The 20952-nt window shown below is 44.4% G+C and overlaps 2 protein-coding genes across 3 annotated transcripts in view; one reads left to right on the top strand and one right to left on the bottom strand.

Moving 5' to 3' along the window:
* Positions 1-2656: 2656 nt before the first annotated feature.
* Positions 2657-18882, bottom strand: LOC133381845 (zinc finger protein 664-like). 2 transcript variants are annotated; one of them, XR_009761737.1, is made up of 3 exons: positions 18637-18882; positions 5756-10533; positions 2657-2943 (listed from the first exon to the last, which is right to left on the bottom strand). XR_009761737.1 is itself a non-coding variant. In XM_061621376.1 (2 exons), exons 1-2 carry the CDS (start codon positions 18716-18718, stop codon positions 9113-9115), a joined length of 1503 nt encoding a protein of 500 aa, XP_061477360.1. In that variant the 5' UTR covers positions 18719-18882; the 3' UTR covers positions 2657-9112. The 2 variants fall into 2 exon arrangements, 1 of the variants encoding a protein (XP_061477360.1); XM_061621376.1 differs by having other exon boundaries at positions 2657-10533.
* Positions 18864-20952, top strand: part of LOC133381821 (zinc finger protein 883-like) — a 29450-nt gene continuing 27361 nt past the window's right edge. Inside the window, exon 1 of the mRNA XM_061621306.1 lies at positions 18864-19373. Coding sequence (XP_061477290.1) covers positions 19298-19373 — 76 coding nt within the window. The 5' untranslated portion in view covers positions 18864-19297. The remainder of the gene's footprint in view (positions 19374-20952) is intronic.

Raw genomic sequence — 20952 nt, 5'->3', positions numbered from 1 at the left:
GACTCAATCCTAATGTGGTAAGGGGGATTGAGAGTGTTGAAGAAGCTAACAGCAATGCCATCAGGAGTATAGATGAAGAGGCTAGACTCCTAGCAGGGGCACCCAAGGCGGAATGGTCAAAGCTGAGACACCAAACTAAGATGCATCCAGGCACAGAGGAAGGCAATGGTAAACCACCTTTGAATACCACTTACCGTGAAAACCCTATTCATAGGGTCACCATATGTTGGGATCGACTTGAAGGCAGTCCATTTCCATTTCATATAAATGACTTAAATAAATAAGTACCTGGCTTCAGAGAATTTTTATCTGGTTTGCAGCATGGCCCAACATCCCTAAGCCTTCCCCACTGCTGTGAGGGGCTGCTCTTCCCATTGCCCACTATAAACACACAAACCATTATTTGGGGAACAGCTGTTGTGAGATAATGAAAGCCTGGAGAGTCCCGTAGATTCAGTGGTGGCTGGTAACCCCTAGTCCTATTGGGGGGCCAAGGAGGTTACTGGAGGCAGGACCAAGTTGTTCTGGTTTCCTCTCCATTCTCCTCCCTAGCAAAGATACTGTGGGCATGAAATAGTGGCTGGCCTAAGGTGACCCAATGAGCTTCATGGCAGAATGGGGATTTGAACCCTCGTCTCCCAGGTTCCAGTCCAGCATTCCTAAGCACTGCACCACACTGGCTGTCAAGGTCCTGTGGACATGTAAGTGGTGCAGTAGTAAAAATACTGGTAGGCAGAGCCTGGAAGTAACTAGTTACAAGTAACGAATTACTTGTAATTCATTACTTTTTTGAGTAACTAGGGGGTAATTCCTTTACATTTGGATTGTAATAGAACTAGGAGTAATTTTACTACTTTTGTGGAGTAATTGTAACGTTTCCAGAATTACTTTTGGGCATTACTTGGGCGGGGAGCAGGGGACGTCTTCTGCTCCTTTGATTTGTGGATGAAAGTCATGTGCCTCAAACTGGGCGTCTGTGCAGTGTTGGTCTTTCCTCATGCTCTGTGGATGGGTAGGAGGCGACGAGGGAGGAGGCGGAGAGTGAGATGGGGTGCAGTAGAGAAAACAATTATTTTAAAAAATGGGTAGTGGTGGTGAAGAATGGAGTGGAGGGAAAAAGGATCCGGAGGTCAAGAACATGGATAAAGGAGGAGAAAGAGGCAGCAGCAGAAAAGATAAACTGTGGAAGTGAAAGATGACAGTGTGTGTGTGTGTGTGAGAGAGAGAGAGAGTGAGAGAGTGAGAGTGTGTGTGTGAGAGAGTGTGTGTGTGTGTGAGAGAGAGAGTGTAAGAGTGTGAGAGAGAGTGTGAGAGTGTGAGAGTGTGTGAGAATGTGAGTGTGTGTGTGTGAGTGTGTGAGTGTGAGTGTGTGTGAGTGTGTGAGAGTGTGAGTGTGTGTATGTGAGTGTGTGTGTGTGTGTGTGTGAGAGTGAGTACTGTGTTTGCACTGTGTTTGCACTTGGTACACAAAGTGGCCACCCCCATACTCTCTGGCTACTGTGATGCATTTGCAGTATTTCAACTTGTTTGCATCTCAGGGGAAAATGTTTGCTTGAGTGAGTGTCCCTTAGTTGGTGGCAGGGCAGGGTCTGGGAGGTGGTTAAGCGAGAGAGATTGTGCTTGCTGGCTGAGTGGGGGGGTTGCACTTGGTTTGACATGCAAAGATCTGAGTAGTGGCCTCAGCCTCCCTCCCCACCACCTTACCAGCACAGAGACCACCATTGCTATCTTATGAATAAAAATAATTATTCTACTACCTCTGTATGTGTGTGTTTATTTTTAATGTTGTTTTAGGCTTCTTAGATGTGCAGCAGCCAAGGCCAGCACCTTGTAGAAGTTTTTTTAAAAGTAACTGAAATGTAATTGTAGTGATTAGTTTGGAGGAAAAGTAAAGTAATCAGTTACTTTCAGAGCAATTGTAATTGTAACAGTAATTACTACTTTTTTGGGCCATGTAACTGTAATTTATTACTTTTTAAAAGTAATCTTCCAAGCTCTGCTGGTAGGGCTCCACCCCACTTTGCCCTATATTAAGTGCCTCACATGTTTGCTTAGATTCATAACACAAAGTGTGGAACTTTTGCTTTTACTGAATGGAGGGTGACATTGAATGACACCTTTTTTGCAGTTGGATATATGGGAGGTACTGGTACCTGCTTTCCTCCTGCTCACCATTCAGGAGATCAATCAGGATCCCAAACTCTTACCCAACATCACCCTGGGCTACAGCGTCTATGAGACCCATTCTGATGGAAGAACGACTTCTGATGCCCTGACAGATGTGCTTGCAGGTGGGAAAGTCAATATTCCAAACTACAACTGTGGAAGGCGCAACAACTTGTTGGCTATTATTGAAGGGGCTGAATCTGACATCTCTATCCATATTGCAAGCATGTTGGGCATCCACAAAATCCCACAGGTAAGAATTGGGAAGGGGACAGCTCCATATAATTCCATAATTTGGTTTCCCTGGGGAAGTCTAAAAAGTGCATCAAGAAGATGAGGCTGTAAGAATGTTCTATTTTGAGATTTTTATGTTGTGACCCCATCATTCTCCAATAAGGACCTGGCTACCTTGCTTGAAGATACAAACCTGGTGCTTATTGCAGCGTGCTCATCTTCTGAACAAATCAGTGATATATCAGGCAAATTCAAATGATTTTAAAGATTTGTTTTAGTGGAATTTAATGTAGAAGGAAAAGAAATAACAGAAAGTGTACAACCCAAAGATTTAGTACCATCTGGTGGCAGCCATGTGAACTACAGTGTGATGACAATCTTGTATTAATATAGTACAGATGAATATGTTAAAATTAAAAAGCAATGCCAATACAGATACAAACTGGTATAAAGATCTTAATATAAAAGGCTTGTTGGGCTTGTTGAAAGAGGAAGATCTCCAGCAGATACCAAAAGTACAATAGAGTCATCCCGTTTCTACATCTGCAACAAATGTTGGATAACGTTGGAAATGTTTTAGCTAGATTATCTGGGATATAATACAATTTTTACTGTATATTATTTTATTTTAAAAAATCTTTGAGGTTGGCACTAATAAATTTGTAAACATCATTTACATAAAAATCTTTGTCCTGAAAGCAAAACTCAGTCTCTTTTCCCTTCTTTACAAGCTCAGTTATGGCTTTGTTCTTAAGGATAAATCCCAGCTCCCTTTTGTCTACTGGATGGCTCCAAAGGAGGAAATTCAATACCTGGGGATCGTCCAACTCCTCCTGCATTTTGGATGGACGTGGGTTGGCACCTTTGCTCCAGACAATGACAATGGAGAAAAGTTCATAAGCATCTTGGTGCCTCTGATGATCAGGAGAGAAATTTGTGTTGCTTTCTCAGTAAAAGTAGTACGAGAAGTGCGTTTGTGGTTACCTACAGAACCACGTCACGTGGAGACAAGTCAATGCATTTGTTTACTATGCAAACACTCAGTATGCACTCGGTCCAATCTATTTAGTACAAACTCTGCTTGAAAAGATACAAACTGAGGGGAAAGTCTGGATTACCACAGCTCTTCCAAATATTATCTTGTTCTATGATGAACTATTTCGGTATGCCCATGGTTCTTTGTCCTTTGTAATGAAGACCAAAAAGAGGACAAAATATGACAACTATAAACCAGTGTCCTCTGCTATTGAACAATATTGGGAGAAAGTGTTTGATTGTTCATATTCAAAGCATGTCTTGTCTGTGAGAGATTGGACAAGATGCATAGAGAAGGAGAAATTGAAGACTCTGCCTCAGGTGGAGACTGAAAGAATCCAGTCCCAAGACAGCTACATTAATTACTTCAGTGTCCTGACTGTGGCACAGGCCTTAAATGCAGCATATTCATCCAGATCAAAGCGGGTGTTGATGGTGGGTGGAGGAGACAGGCTAGAACTTCAAAGGCTACAGCCATGGCAGGTATGACCTTTTGCAATTCATTATCCTGGCTCTGGGATCATCATTATAGGAAGCTTTGTTAATTACATCAGGTCAGACTATTGGTCCATCTAGCTTGGTACTGTCTACACTGACAGACGGCAACTGTCTGGGGTTTCAGACAAGGCGTGTGAACAGTCCTACCTGGAAATGTCCTTGGGGAACTGAACCTGGGACCTTCTGCATTCAAAGCAGGTGCTCTGCCCCCTTCCTCTTTCCCCATCATCCTTCATCCAGAGTCAAGCATAGCAATGAAGTATTTTATTTATTTCTAAATTGTAAAGCCACCCTTCATCATTTCAGCATGATCTCAGGGCGGTTTCCAGCAATACTTGTTTATGTTATTTAGAAAATTTCCTAATCACTTAATTGTCAAAGAATAAAAAAACCACAATGCAATAAAAATAATTTCAAAACATTGTACAAAGCAACGTTCCGTCTATAACAATAGAAAAACATGCTGTATGGATTTGATAGAATAAGGTTATTTTAAAAGGTTTTGTTTGATGCCATCATTAATTTTAAGTCTTTAAGGTGCCACAAGACTCTTGGTTGTGTAAAACCGCTTGTTTTGAATCTCAGCACCAAATAAAAACCTATTGGCTGTTCCAAGTATTTTAATTAAATATAAAAATATTATTAGAGGCATTTGTCCAAGTTTTTCTCCGTCTTTAAATCATTTGAAGTTTTACAAGGGTATAAAAGAAATATTCATCATGTGACTCCTTGGCCATATAGGTTCAGCCTATGGATCATTGTCCCATAACTATGTAGTGTTGAATCAACTCTCATCCTAAGCTATTCAGCTATAAAATGCTCGTTTTTCATTTCAGTAACCTCCGTTATGAGGCTGTTACAAGGAAGAACTAAACTGAGAAGAGCCAAGATGTTTGTAGCTGAGCCACAGTTGTAATGACAATGCTTACAAAATGAAACAAAAATCATAAAAGTGGTGATCACCTTTTTACTTTATATAAAAGCTGACCCAGAGAAGGAATTTAAAGTGCTCTTTTGACACAACACACAGCTTTGTTTGGGACATTCTGCTGTCTTTCAGAATACAATTTGACAGGTGGCATACCGACTGTTAGGACTTCCAACGTCTCCATCTGGCCTTCTAAAGCTGCTAACTCTGGTCCAGCTCTTCAGCTTGGGCAACCTATGCACACTGAGTACCTGAACCTTCTTTTCAAGCAAGGTGAGGGATGAGCCTTTGGCCTCAAGACCACCAGCCCTTCCCTCCAAGCATGTTGGGGAGAACTTCACATCAAATTTTCCAAGAGGAAACTTCATTTGGCTTACTTCTACCCTTGCTGGAAATAAAGACGTCACATTTATTGCTATATCAAAATGACAAACATTAAGGAACCATCTGAATCCACCTTCGTCAACCTGGTGCATTCAGCATTTGTTGTATTCCAGTTCCCATCAGCCCCAGCCAACACACATGACCAAGAGTCAGGAATGATGGGAGGTGTGGTCAGGCAACATCTGGAGGGCACCAGCTTGGAGAGAGTTGCATTGTAGGGCTTTGAGGAATGTTTTGTAGATCCCAGATGAGTTTATTTGAAATGTGTTTGGTTTGCAAGATACAGCGCACATTGATTCCCCCCTACCTTCCTTTGAGATATCCAATATTTTTGGGTTATAGATCTATTTTTACATGTACTAGGTGTAGTGGTAAAGGTGTTGGACTACTACCTGGGAGACCAGGGTTCGAATCCCCACAGCACCATGAAGCTCACTGGGTGACCTTGGGCCAGTCACTGCCTCAGCCTCAGAGGAAGGCAATGGTAAACCACCTCGGAATACCGCTTACCATGAAAACCCTCTTCGTAGGGTCGCCATAAGTCGGGATCACCTTGAAGGCAGTCCACTTCCATTTTCAAGCTGCTATACACAATGGCAATATAATCAATGTTATATCAAAAAAATTTTGATGTAGCAAATTTTATTTTCATATGTGTGTGTGTCTGTGTCTGTCTGTCACCTGTAGATATAGATAGATAGCAGCCCACCAGAAAGGCTACGGATAGAAAATCAAATATACATTATTTATTATTTTCTGGCAAACTCCTTCAAATGATTAGAACAAAAAGCGGCTTCATCTTGAGTACTACTGTAGTGGGCAGAAGATAGACAAGGTTCTACTGGTGGAACTCTGGGTGATTTTCAGTAGATCACTAAGGGCGCCTGATCCTCAGCTCTTCAGAAATAGGAGTTGCTGTGCCTGTGCAGTGAACCATGTGAAGGGGGAAAGTTGCCAGATGACTTCAGAGTGAGAGTCTGCAATGGGCAGAAGGCTGGTCCTTCCCAGGTGTGAGAATAGGGGTGAGGAGAGATGATGTGGCCTGTGTGAAATATATTGAGCGGGTCTGGTTGTTCCCAATTCTCTCAGATGTGTACTGGGATAACTGGCTCAGGTAGGCTTCGGTGGTGGGCCATTGCTGTGTTGGTAAGGAGGAACATGGGTGATGCCACCCCAATTTCAGTGATCACGAGTAGAGAGAAGTATAGCTATGGGTAGGTGGTGAATTACCATAGAAGAGGGCAAGGCTATCTACGCCTTGTTCCTCCCTCCCACTCCTCTCATGGATGGGTCCCTCGTTGTGCATCTGAACAAATTAAATAAATAAATCTGCTGTGCTCACTGGCCTGTGTGTGTTGTTGTTTAATGCCAGATCGGAAAACAACCAGACCACTCTCATCCATGATTTGATTGTGGATGAAGGTGCCGATTTGGTGTGCATTACTGAGACCTGGCTGGGTGAGCTGGGAGTTGATCTGACCCAGCTTTGCCCACCTGGATACTTGCTGCAACACCAGCACAGGCTGCAGGGATGGGGGGGGGGAGTTGCAGAACTTCCAGCTCTGTCACCAGGAAACTACTTTGTCTTAGAGCTGGCTCTGAGGGCCTGCACCTGGTGTCAGGCCAAGGAGACAGGAAACTAGGGTTGCTGCTGGTATACTGTCTACCCTGCTGCCCAGCAGCTTCTCTGACTGACCTGGCAGAGGCTGTCTTGGCTGTGGTGTTGGAGGAGCCCAGAAAGATAGTCCTGGGTGGTTTCAGTGTCCATGCTGAGGATGCCTCTAGTGCTCCTGCTCAGGACTTCATGGCCTCCATGGCGACCATGGGGCTGTCTCAAGTTGTCACTGATACATAGGGCAGGGCACACCCTCAACTTGGTGGTCTAAAGATGGGGGGGAGATGTCACTCCATTGTCATGGTCAGACCACTTCCTGTTGAAGTTTAGATTTATGGCTCTAATCCTCCCCTGCAGGGTTGGTGGACAGATCAAGATGGTTCATCCCTGGACATGCTCTGGGGGAGTTCCCAGTAGATAGAGCAGGTGACCCTGTTGAAGCCCTTGTCACCCTGTGGAACTGTGAGGAGCATCAGGGTCTTGAATCAGCCTTGGTCACTCTGATGGATCGCCTCTATCAGGAGAAGGTGACTGGGAGTGCGACCCTGTTATTCTGATGTCTGCCTCTAGTGTTCCTGCTCAGGACGTCTGTGTTGGAGCTGCTTTTTAATATATTTTTAAAACTTTTAAAAATGTTTTTAAAGATGTTTTGTTTTAATATATTTTAAAGTCTTTTTTATGATTGTTGAAGTGTTTTTAGTGCTTTTGTTTGCCGCCCTGGGCTCCTGCTGGAAGGGCAGGATATAAATCAAATAATAAATAAATAAAATTAGTGTAAGGACTTAAGAAGAGCCCAACTGCTGGATCAGGCCACAGGGGGCCTATCTAGTCCAGCATCGTGTCCTCACAGTGACCAACCAGATGCCTATGGGGTAAAAGCCTCCTACTCCAGCCTCACCAAAATTAGGCTGCTGTGGTTAAGAAAAGCTTGAGGGGAGAACCAGGAGTGGAATTAAAGCCCAAATCCTGGTGCTTAAAAACAAATTTCTGAGTTGAGTGTGTGCTCAGAGGCCACCTATTCCTCCATTCTGAATACTATCAGTTGCTGGGAATCACAAGTGGGCAGAGAGTGCTGCAGTTGCCCTCAGGCCCTTTTGTGGGCTTTCCATTGGGGCATCTGGCTGGCCACTGTCAGAACCGAATGCTGGACCTAGATGGGCCTCCTTTGGTCTGATCCAGCCACTGCAGGACTCTTCTTATGATGGTCCCCTAGCTATTATTTTGCACCAGGTTCAGGCTGATGCACCTTATTTTATTTATTTTATTTATTAATTCAATTTATATACCGCCCCATAGCCGAAGCTCTCTTGCATCCGTAGTAGTAGTAAAGGTTTAAAAATGCTCTTAAAGCTAATCTAGAAAAATGTAACATGAGCATCGAGAACTGGGAAGCTTTGGCCCATAAGTGTCCCAATTGGAGGTCAGCTATTATCAAAGGTGGATGGCGCTGGACAATTTGCTCGCTATGGATGGAGGGACTTGCGCCATCATTGGGAGCGAATGTTCCTACATAAACAGTTCAGCTGGAGAGATTGAATCCTATGCCAACTCCATAATAGATCATGCTGAGAAAATAGCAGAAGTAGATTATGATGTCCAGAGTAGCGATTTTGATGGGTGGGGATGGCTACCGAATCCAGGGGGATGGCTAGGAGGCCTAGTAAAAAATCTGCTAAAATATGTTTGAATGGGATTATGCTTGTTCGTGCTCATATTTATGTTGCATTAGACACTGTGTGACAAAGACAACTAAGTCCATCACAAAAACTGATGTTCAAATGATGCACATGGAGGTAACAATGACAGAGGGGGAGGATCTAGAGGAAGTAGATAAAGAAATACATGAAATGTCATTAATTGAATATTGAATTTGGCAGCTAGAAACTGCCAGAAAGGGGGAATATGATGGGGAAAAAGTGGACAACGGATAGGCCATTTTGGCTGCTGCAGCCACCTTGGTCTCAGCATCCCTTTTGGATGCTCACCCATCTCTGGAAAAGCCAAAACCTCGCAGGTGAAGGGAAGTGGAACAGTCTGTGGTTAAGTTGAAAGAAGAAGAATGTCGGGGGTCTGAACCTCCCATAAAAATCCTGTTGGTACTCTGGCTTCCCCGTATGGATCCTTTGATGCACAGAAAGAGTTGAACTCTGCTTATAGCTTTTTCCACATTCAAAGCATTTATACTTCTCTTCCCTTAAACAGATTCTTTGATGTGCCTGAAGGTAGCCATTCTAATGAAAGGTCTTTCAACACTACAAGCATTTATAAGGTTTGTCTCCTGTGTGAGTTCTTTGATGCGAAGTAAGGTGGCTACTCCAATTGAAGCTCTTTCCACACTCCAAGCATTTATAAGGTTTGTCCCCTGTGTGAGTTCTTTGATGTTGAGAAAAGTCACTACTCCACCTGTAGCTTTTTCCACACTCGAAGCATTTATAAGGTTTGTCTCCTGTGTGAGTTCTTTGATGCGAAGAAAGGTTGATACTTTGACTAAAGCTCTTTCCACACTCGAAGCATTTATAAGGTTTGTCCCCTGTGTGAGTTCTTTGATGCACAGTAAGGTGGCCACTCCGACTGAAGCTCTTTCCACACTCCAAGCATTTATAAGGTTTGTCTCCTGTGTGAGTTCTCTGATGCAAAGTAAGGTGGCCACTCCGACTGAAGCTCTTTCCACACTCCAAGCATTTATAAGGTTTGTCTCCTGTGTGAGTTCTTTGATGCAAAGTAAGCGTGCTACTCTGCCTGAAGCTCTTTCCACACTCTAAGCATTTATAAGGTTTGTTCCCTGTGTGAGTTCTTTGGTGCACCATAAGGTTGCTACTGTAACTGAAGCTCTTTCCACACTCCAAGCATTGATAACATTTGTCCCCCGTGTGAGTTCTTTGATGTTGAGAAAAGTCACTACTCCACCTGTAGCTTTTTCCACACTCAAAGCATTTATACGGTTTGTCCCCTGTGTGAGTTCTTTGATGAGAAGAAAGGTTGCTACTCTGACTAAAGCTCTTTCCACACTCGAAGCATTTATAAGGTTTGTCCCCTGTGTGAGTTCTTTGATGTGAAGTAAGGTGGCTACTCCGACTGAAGCTTTTTCCACACTCCAAGCATTTATAAGGTTTGTCTCCTGTGTGAGTTCTCTGATGCGAAGTAAGGTGGCCACTCTGACTGAAGCTCTTTCCACACTCAAAGCATTTATAAGGTTTGTCCCCTGTGTGAGTTCTCTGATGCAAAGTAAGGGTGCTACTCTGACTGAAGCTCTTTCCACACTCGCAACATTTATAAGGTTTGTCCCCTGTGTGAGTTCTTTGATGCACCATAAGGGTGCTACTGTAACTGAAGCTCTTTCCACACTCCAAGCATTGATATGGTTTGTCCCCTACATGAGTTTTGTGATGCACCATAAGGGTGCTACTCCACCTGAAGCTGCTTCCACACTCAAAGCATGTATGAAGTTTGTCCATTGTGTGAATTCTTTGATATTGAGTAAAGGCGATACTCTGACTGAAGCTCTTTCCACACTCCAAGCATGTATGAGGTTTGTACCCTGTGTGAATCTGTCTCTCCTCTTCTCTCTTTGCTCCATCTTGACTCCTCAGTTCCTGCTCCAGCACCTGCTCCTCAGCTTTTTCCAGTGATACTTCAGATGGTTCTCTCTCAGCTTTGACCCCCCAGATGTATCCTAATGGAATGAAAAGGAAAGGTGATAAAATGCTATGTAGACATCCTGTGAATATATTACGATTTGTACTGGAAAACATATTTCTGGGAGCTCTGTTGATATCAGAGTTAAGAACATAAGAAGAGCCTGCTTGATCAGGCCAGTGGCCCATCTAGTCCAGCATCCTGTTCTCACAGTGGCCAAACAGGTGCCTGGGGGAAGCCTGCAAGCAGGACCCGAGTGCAAGAACACACTCCCCAACTGAGGCTTCCGGCAACTGGTTTTCAGAAGCATGCTGCCTCTGACTAGGGTTGCAGAGCACAGCCATCACGGCTAGTAGCCATTGATAGCCCTGTCTTCCATGAATTTGTCTAATCTTCTTTTAAAGCCATCCAAGCTGGTGGACATTACTACATCTTGTGGGAGCAAATTCCATAGTTTAACTATGCACTGAGTAAAGAAGTACTTCCTTTTGTCTGTCCTGAATCTTCCAACATTCAGCTTCTTTGAATGTCCATGAGTTCTTGTATTATGAGAGAGGGAGAAGAACTTTTCTCTATCCACTTTCTCAAGGCCATGCATAATTTTATACACTTCTATCATGTCTCCTCTGACCCGCCTTTTCTCAACACTAAAAAGCCCCAAATGCTGCAACCTTTCCTCATAAGGGAGTCGCTCCATCCCCTTGATCATTCTGGTTGCCTTCTTCTGAACCTTTTCCAACTCTATAATATCCTTTTTGAGATGAGGCGACCAGAACTGTACACAGTATTCCAAATGCGGCCGCACCATAGATTTATACAACGGCATTATGATATCGGCTGTTTTATTTTCAATACCTTTCCTAATTATCCCTAGCATGGAATTTGCCTTTTTCACAGCTGCTGCACACTGAGTCGACATTTTCATCGTGCTGTCCACTACAACCCCGAGGTCTCTCTCCTGGTCGGTCACCACCAGTTCAGACCCCATGAGCATATATGTGAAATTCAGATTTTTTGCTCCAATATGCATAATTTTACACTTGTTTATATTAAATTGCATTTGCCATTTTTCCGCCCATTCACTCAGTTTGGAGAGGTCTTTTTGGAGCTCTTTGTAATCCCTTTTTGTTTTAACAACCCTGAACAATTTAGTGTCATCAGCAAACTTGGCCACTTCACTGCTCACTCCTAATTCTAGGTCATTAATGACCTAGAAAAGCCAAAAGGAGTTTAACTGTCAAAGCTCGAGGCCTTATACGGAGTTAGTTTAGCAGTAGGTGCTTGGTAACAGGTTGTGAAAAGAGACACAGAGAGAAATTGTAACAAAAATCTGCTCTCTTGTTTCTCCATTTAAGGTGGACAGCCCAGTACTTATGCACAGCTGGAATTTATAAACCTAGGATGGATCCTGTCTGACATGAACATAAGAACATAAGAACATAAGAAGAGCCTGCTGGATCAGGCCAGTGGCCCATCTAGTCCAGCATCCTGTTCTCACAGTGGCCAACCAGGTGCCTTTTTCACAGCTGCTGCACACTGGGTTGACATTTTTATTGTGCTGTCCACTACAACCCCGAGGTCTCTCTCCTGGTCGGTCACCGCCAGTTCAGACCCCATGAGCATATATGTGAAATTCAGATTTTTTGCTCCAATATGCAACATGGAACATGGCCCTTTCCACTGCCAGAGGGCAGCTTGCATCCCCTCCCTCCCAAAATGTTAGCTCCCTGTTTCCTGCAACACGAGACAGTGCTGGAAGATGAGACCCCCAGGACAGATGGCACTCTGTGAGCTACTGGGGAAGAACAAAGGACAAGTACGAGTAGCACTGTGACTAATGACACAGCTGGGTCAAAGCCAAACGGAAGCCCAGAGGCTAATGCGCACAGATGCGAAAGGAGAGTCCAGAGTTGCACGACACACACAATAGGAACATGGAATGTGAGAAGCATGAACCAGGGAAAGTTAGAAGTTGTCAAGCAAGGAACAAAATGCATCAACATTACAATACTTGGTGTGAGCGAACTAAAATGGACGGGAATGGAACATTTTCAATCAGGCAACTACAAAATATTTTATGCAGGAATTTAAGAAGGGGTTGCTTTAATAGTGAGAAATGATGTAGCAAAAAGCTACTAGGAGCTATTATGCAAAATCTGAATAAGTGATATCAATGAGATTTAATGGGAAACCTTTCAATATAACCATCAACCAAGTCTATGCTCCAACGGCAATCACAGAAGAAGAGGAAATGGAGAGATTTTACACAGATGTACAGGAAGACATTAAGGGGAAATTTAGACCAAGAGTAGGGATGTTGAATAATCAACAGGGGAACACACTGACTGAATGAGATAAAATAAATGGAAGATGGAAGCAATACACTGAAGAACTCTGTAAAAGAGAAGCAAGGATAACAGATTCATTCATGGAGGAACCATATGATTAAAAACCAGAAATTTTAGAATGTGAGGTGAAAGCTGCTCTTAAAATACTTGGAAGAAACAATCACCAGGAAGAGATGGCATATCAATAGAGTTGCTACAAGCTACTGAGACTGAATCTGTCCAAATGTTGAGAAAAATCTGTCAAGAAATATGGAAAACTAAACAATGGCCCACAGACTGGAAGTGTTCAATATATATCCCAATTCCAAAGAAAGATCCCTGGGAATGCAGTAATTACCTAACTATTGCCTTAGTATCCCATGCAAGTAAAGTAAAGGCTCTTACCATGTATGGAGCGAGAAATGCCAGATGCCCAAGCTGGTTTTAGAAAGGGAAGAGGTACCACAGATCGTCGCCATAAGTCGTAATCAACTTGACGACACATAACAACAACAACATAGGGGGTGAAATCTGTAGTCTTTGTTCCCCTGGGTCCATCTTGATAGGTGGTTACCTATGTGGCTTTCCATTATCTTCACTACCCTAGTTACGTCTCTCTGAGGACAGAATGAGATCTGTTGTGTTTGAACTCTCTCATATGTTTTACCTAAACCCCTGGTTGGGTGTGGGTTTGAAGAATTGTCTTGCTGCTATTAATTGTGCACTTATATTTTTATTAATAAAGCTACTTCTATTTACCTTTGTGTGTTCATTGAGTGAGATAACGTTGGTTCTGAATCTGGCACCTTGATCACTGACCCCAACTACCAAAATAGTGTGTTAAGATTACCTAAGGGCTTCTGCACAAGGACTGCCTGTTGGGTTCTTGTCCTTAGAAATCCCTGGTGTATCTAAGTCTGGGCTCTGGGATTCCCCTGACTCTGAGTGTCAACCAGTGAAGGGGTGGTGGCAGTCTATCCTCTACCTTGCAGGGTTGGTGTTGGGTTGCACAGCCTTAGCAAGGGGAGTAGGGTTCTGGATCAATTGCCCAAGGTGGGGAGATTAGGTTCGAAGCATGTACCCTGACCCTTGTGGGGGGTGCAGGGCATGACAGACACATAATGAGAAGACATGATTCACTAGAAAAAACAACTTTTTCTCATTGCATCATATGGTTTTATGCTGTAAGATACTAATACATAATAACATGGTGTGCTCTCATGATTTTATTCACAGCCCCTGATGAAGGCCAAGTCACTGAGTGGCTGAAACACATTGGGCTTTCATATTAAAAAACCCATTTCGGCTTTTATTTCAATAAAACTTTTCCCCAAAAACATTTTGGGGTTCCCCTCCCCTTTTTTTTCCACTCACATAACACACACACACCTGCACTATGTGAGTTCAGCTTTAATTGATCCAAGAGAGCCCAGTGCGCTGCAAACCTATGTGGGAGGAAATATCCTTAAAGGGTGGGCTGAGATATTTGTGCCTTTGTGCTTCATCCACCATCAGGAAAAAGCCTGCAGTGGACCAGCCAAACAGCTTTACACCTGAGAGGACCAATATCCTGGAGGTAAGTAGTGACTTAGGATCAGGTAGGTACTTGAGGTAAAACGTGGGTTCCCCACTACCAAGTACAAGGATTTTGAGGTGCTAAAGAAAAGCTGACTCTTCAGATTGGTGGCAGCAATAGAGGGGAGTGTTGGTTTTAGGCCTTACAGTAAGTTAAAGAGGGCTCTGGCTGGGAAGCGCAGGGGGTGCTGTCCCTATGATCCCAGAATTATCAGTACCAAATTGGCCCCCAGAGTCTTCCTGTCTGGGAAAACGGGTTACAGGAAATGATGGCAGCTCTACCGGATAATCAGAAATGCATAGTGGGTCAGATTTGCAAAGCAGGGGTGCCAGGAAGGGAGTAAGAAGGCTATCCGTAACCTCTCCTAATTCTAACAGAACAAGTCGCCATCTCATGAATCTCCCGCATGATCTCCTTGTACAGAGCTCTCTAGGCTGGATCCAGCTGAGCCCATTCCTCCTGGGTGAAGTGCAAGGACCCTTCCTCAAAGGTCACCAGTCCCTGGAAGAAAAAAACCATTGCCTTCCTCATTCATACTCCCAGGCAAGGTGTGGACATCATCTGACCTCCACTCACGCTCTCAGGAGAGAGATGCGACAAGCGGGATATTTTCCTTTGTAGTTGTTATGTGCCAACACCACATTTCAAATGAGTTTATTTTTCTCTTACCCGCTTTTTTCACTGTCCAACTTTCTCATCCATACATAGAGATCAGGAATACCATGGTCTGAATGATCCTGACTTTAGTGTGCAGTGATACATCTTTGCATTTGAGGACCTTTTCTACTTCTCTCATAGCTGCCCTCCCCAGTCCTAGCCTTCTTCTGATTTCTTGACTATTGTCTCCATTTTGGTTAATGACTGTGCCGAGGTATTGATAATCCTTGACAAGTTCAATGTCCTCATTGTCAACTGTAAAGTTACATAAACCTTCTGTTGTCATTACTTCAGTCTTTTTGACGTTCAGCTGTAGTCCTGCTTTTGTGCTTTCCTCTTTAACTTTCATCAGCATTCTTTTCAAATCATTACTGGTTTCTGCTAATAGTATGGTATCATCAGCATATCTAAAATTATTGATATTTCTCCCTCCGTTTTTCACACTTCCTTTATCTTGGTCCAATCCTGCTTTCCCTATGATATCTTCTGCATACAGATTAAATAAATAGGGTGATAAAACACACCCCTGTTTCACACCCTTTCTGATGGGGAACCAATCATTTTTTCCAAATTCAGCCCCTTGTCCAGAGTATAGGTTGCACATAGAACAGTCAGATGCTGTGGGACCTCCATTTCTTTTAAACCATTCCATAGTTTCCATGAAAAGAGCATTCCATGAACAGAGTATCCAAAATGCAACATGAACACAGTTATGGCTATGAAATTGGTGAATTCCATGTGAGGGATCATTAAGACACAGATTGAAAATAAAACTGCCAATATCATAATGCCTTTATACAAATCTAAAATGTGATCCTACTTGGAATTATACAGCCAGCATGGATTTTTTGCATCCTGCTATGTTAAATTGAAAATACCCCCATGCCATTCTGATCCTTCCCACAAGCTCATGTCAAAACAAAACCTTACAAAACTTACAGTCCTGAACTCAGAAACGCTTGCTTAACCACCGTGTAAATTTTCATGGCGATACACAAAACAGTCAGAGAGAATTGAGAGTTCAAAGTCTAAAAAGAGAAAAAAACTCACGAGCCCTTTTGGATTTTTTTTCTGCAAGTTCTCATAATCTGTTGAAATTCATTAAAAATCAGCCATGTTCACAGAGTACCTGTAATGCTAATACTGACCTTGCCCCATACTCTGACCTTCATCTGCTGCAGTTTAAAAGTTAAAAAAATGCCTGGCTGATCTTTAATTAATTTAAGAAATTTTGGCTGGAACCCAATCATAAAGTCGGGCATGCTCAGTAAGGACCAACTGTCAGCTGGGCTTGCCTAATCAGGGGGCCACATCCACACCAGACTTTGAATTCACCTGAGACAGTCATGACTTCCCTCAGAGAATTCTGGGAAGTGTAGTTTGTGAAGGGTGCTGAGAGGAGACTCCTGTTCCCCTGACAGAGCTCCAGTGGCCAAAGTGGTTTAACAGTCAGCCGCTCTGATTGAAGGTCGGTGAGGGGAACAGGGCATCTCCTAGCAACTCTCAGCACCCTTCACTAACTATAAATAAAAAAGTGGGGGAAATGCTGAAAAGCAATTTTACTGTTGCACGCCACCCCAGTCTCCAAGCGGTGTGATTTCCAGGGGTCCCTGCACTCTCCCAGGGTTTGGTTTCCTTGGGAAGAAGGTCAGCGGAGACTGTGGTGTCTATGGAATATGGTTTATTTATTTACACACATTCCAACCTGAGCTTCAGAATGGAGGGGTTCAAGGCATCAGCAGTCCAATCTCCAGCTTTTCCATCTGGGTTACAGGAGGCATCCTAAGCCATGGTGCAGAGAGCCAGACTCTCTGCCTGCCTCCAGTCCCCAGCCTTTCTCTGACACACACTAAAAACACAAGCCTCTCCTCAGTGCCAGGAGGGGGGGGCACTCTTCCAAGAGTTTCAGTGACAAAAGGGTCTCCCTGGCCCATTCACCTGTTCATGGGCACCTGATAGACACATTAACCCACCTAGCCACTCTATTAACTTAACAAAAGGAACTCATCTAACCAGCAGAGCAAGTTTCTCACCCCCAAGGTGTAAGTCTCCAAATCAGAGGCTGGAAGGGGACTCATAGGAATTATCCATCTCAACCCCCCAAACTCACATTGCATTTTGAATTGGCGATCAACCCTAACTCACAACAATACTGTTCACAATGTTTTCCTTTTGGAAAGGAAAGGGGCTTCCCCTCTGCCCAGTGACCACCCACCCACTCCCCTCCCTCTCATCAGTTTTACCTATCTTAAGCAGGATTGCATGGGAGTAAATACCACTGAACTCAATCAGCAAGTATATGATCAAACCTGATCTTCCCCCTTCCTTTCCCCTCCCCCTCCTCCATCCCCATGGTCAGTTCTAACTATCCTAACCATGACTGCATAGGAATAAATCCCATTGAATTCAATAAGCATGCAAATGATCAGACCTGCCTTTCCCCTCCTTACCCTCCCCTCTCCCTTCCTCCTCCCCTCCCCCCTTCCTTCTTCCTCCTCCCCTGCCCACTCCAGCCCTCCTTCCATCCCCCCTGTCAGTTTCACCTATCCTAAGCATGATTGCAGGTGAGTAAATCTGACTGAACTCAATAAGCATGCAACTGATCAATCCATTCTCAGCAAACTTGCACAGGATCCCATCTCTTACCTCCCGGATTAAAAAGCAGAGAAATTCACTAATAGGCAAAAAAAACACCGTACCTATAGCCAAGATATATTTCTATCAAACTTTAAAAAGCAGGGAAATTGGGCGGCTATACTGAATGAACCAGGGGAGCAGGAGACCCGATCTCCTCTCTGAGATATTGGACTGCCCTACAAATTGGTCAAAATGCGAACACACTTCTTGTGTAGCTTGGAAGAATTTGGTAACATGTGCCTCTGGGCATATGGTGAGTGGTGGCCTATTAGTGAATACTGTCTACAGTTCTGGTTGCCTGACCACAAAGATAGCATTCTAGTGGTGGAAGAGGTAGAGAAATGGGCAACCAAACTACTCAAGTGTGGCAACATTTGGGGATATTTGCTGTAGAAAATAAGCGTAGAGGAGTCATGATAGAAGTGTATGATCACACTAGACATTTAAAGCACATTCAACATAAATGTAAAGCACATGGCTTCCCCCAATGAATCCTGGATAATAGTCTTTCCAAACTGAGCTACATTCCCAGCACCCTTCATAAACTACAACTCCCAGGACTCTTTAGAGAAAGCCACATGCTTTCAATGTACACTGTGGATGGGCCATAAAGGTGCGTGGTGTGGAGAAACTGGATAATACCCTCTGATTTAGTAGGGAACTTACACCTGGTGTAGGAAGAGGGAGCGGGAAGTGGCTCCCACCAATTTGCACCCATTTCAGGAACAATATCACTCCCTAAACAGTTTGTCTGCCGGGCTACCCTAAAACAAAGAGAGCAGGGCCACGTTTCTGCTTTCCTAAATTAAATGGCGACCAGCTCAGGGGAGAGGCAGACGGGACGGGGCAGAGCTGCAGCCTCCGATCTGGAGGTCTGTGGGGAGGGGGCACTTAAGGGGGCTCCTCGCCCTCTCCTACCCTCCCCTCCGCCCCAATTACCTACCTTTGTCTCCAGGCTCCCCCCTTGCAACCCCGCTCGCCATCATCGCTGCGCACAAAGAGGGCTCCGCGCTTCCAGCCTGCATTTCTCGCACGGAGGCGGGGCAGGGAAGGGAAGTCCCGCCTTTGCGCTCTTCCCTTCGGCTCCGTTGTCATTTGTTAACCCTTTAAGAGCAGAGTGGCTGAAGCTCCTCGGCTGCTTCGCTCAGAGAGCGAGGGAAGGCGGGAAGCCCTTTCCTGGCCGGTGACCCTTCTCCATATTAAAAATAAAAATGCATTGCACATTTTTAAAGAAAGGCTTCGAGGGAACAGCTTAGGGTAGCCTAAACCCTGTTTCCTTTACCTGTTAGATTTCTCTGTGCAGGGACTTTTTGTGCTGACTTGTACGGAGAAACATCCCATAAAGATATGAGAGAATTGAATTCTGCTGCTTCCTAAGTGTGCTTTAACTCCAATTTCATGACCTATACATGTTTTGCATTTTTATTTTTGCTATGGAGAAGGGTCACAGGCCAGGAAGTGACTTCCCGCCTTCCCTCGCTCTCCGTGCGAAGCAGCCGAGGAGCTTCGGCCACTTTAAGGGTTAACAAACAAGGACTGAGCGGAAGGAAAGAGTGCAACCGAGGGACGTCCCCTTCCCGCCTCGCCTCTCTGAGAAATGCAAGATGGAAGCGCAGAGCGCCTCTTCGTGCGCAATGATGCTGGCAAGCGGGGTTGCGCGGGGAGAGCCTCGAAAGGAAGGTATGCAATGGGGGTGGAAGGGAGGGTGGAAGAGGGCAAGGACCCCCTTAAGTGCCCCCTCCCAAAAAGACCCTCCAGATCGGAGGCTGCACCTCTGCCCCGTCTGCCTGTCCCCTGAGCGGAGCTGGCTGTGTTGGGGCCTGATCGAAGCATCCTTCGGAACATCTGTGGTTCCGATTATGAATTTCGTGACCATAAGCTTGGAGATGGAAGCGCCTCATAGTCGGAACAGAGCTAAGGAGACACCAGTGCGCTAAATGGGCCGCTTCTTCATGTGTCCTCATTTGTCCTTTGGTTCAGCTGTGATAGTTTAGTAGAGAGGCTCTTCTATCAATGCCTACATTCTGCCAGCCCTCCCCAGTTTTTTATTGTAAGAATTAAGGTCACCGTTTAATTCAGGAAAGCAGAAACGTGGCCCTGCCCTCCTTTTGTTAGGGTAGCCTGACAGACAAACTGTTTAGCGAGTGACTTTTTTCCTGCAATGGGTGCAAATTGGTGGGAGCCACTTCCCGCTCCCTCTTCCTACACCAGGTGTAAGTGCCCTACTAAATCAGAGAGTATTATCCAGTTTCTCTTCACCATGCACCTTTATGGCCCATTCACAGTGTACATGGAGAGCATGTGGCTTCCTCCAAAGAGGGAGTTGTAGTTTATGAATGGTGCTGGGAATGTAGCGCAGTGAGGAAGAACTATTATCCAGGATTCGTTGGGGGAAGCCATGTGCTTTACATTCATGCTGAGTGTGCTTTAAATGTCTGGTGTGATGATACACTTCTATCTTGTCTCATCTATGAGTTTTTTCTACAGCAAAACTCCCCAAATGTTGCAACCCTTGAGTATTTTGGTTGCCCTTTTACCTCTTCCACTTCTAGAATGCAATTTTTGTCCTAAGGCAACCGTAACTGAAGACAACATTCCAAGTAGGATCACATCTTAGATGTGTATTCACTAATAGGCAAAAAACCTTGCAACTGAATAGGCACATGTTACCAAATTCTTCCAAGCTACACAGCAAGTGGATTGGACTGTGAAAGACTAACCCAAATTGCGTTTGCATTTTGATAAATCTGTAAGGCAGTACAATATCTCAGAGAGGAGGTCAGGTGTCCTGCTCCCCTGGTGCATTCACTATAGCTGCCCAATTTCCCTGCTTTTTAAAGTTTGATAGAAATAGCTGTGGGCTATAGGTACGTTCTTAAACCACAACATTATTTGAGGTCAATGGGATTTACTCCTATGAAATCATGGTTAGGATCCATGGGGGAGGAGGAGGGGAAGGAGGAAGGACTGTATTGGAGGGGGCAAAGGAAGGGGGAGGCAAGAGGGAGGGAATAGGAGGGAGGAGAAGGGAGGGTGGGTTTGATTGTTTGCATACTTTTGAGTTCAATGGGATTTATTTGTGTGCAATCATGTTTGAAAATGGAAATGGACTGCCTTCAAGTCAATCCTGACTTATGTTGACCCTCTGAATAGGGTTTTCATGGTAAGTGGTATTCAGAGGTGGTTTTACCATTGCCTTCCTCTGAGGCTGAGAGGCAGTGGCTGCGCAAGGTCGCCCAGTGAGCTTCATGGCTGTGTG

This window comes from Rhineura floridana, chromosome 3 (genome assembly GCF_030035675.1).
Source record: "Rhineura floridana isolate rRhiFlo1 chromosome 3, rRhiFlo1.hap2, whole genome shotgun sequence".
Classification (NCBI taxonomy): domain Eukaryota; kingdom Metazoa; phylum Chordata; class Lepidosauria; order Squamata; family Rhineuridae; genus Rhineura; species Rhineura floridana.
This window is presented reverse-complemented; position numbering and strand designations above follow the sequence as displayed.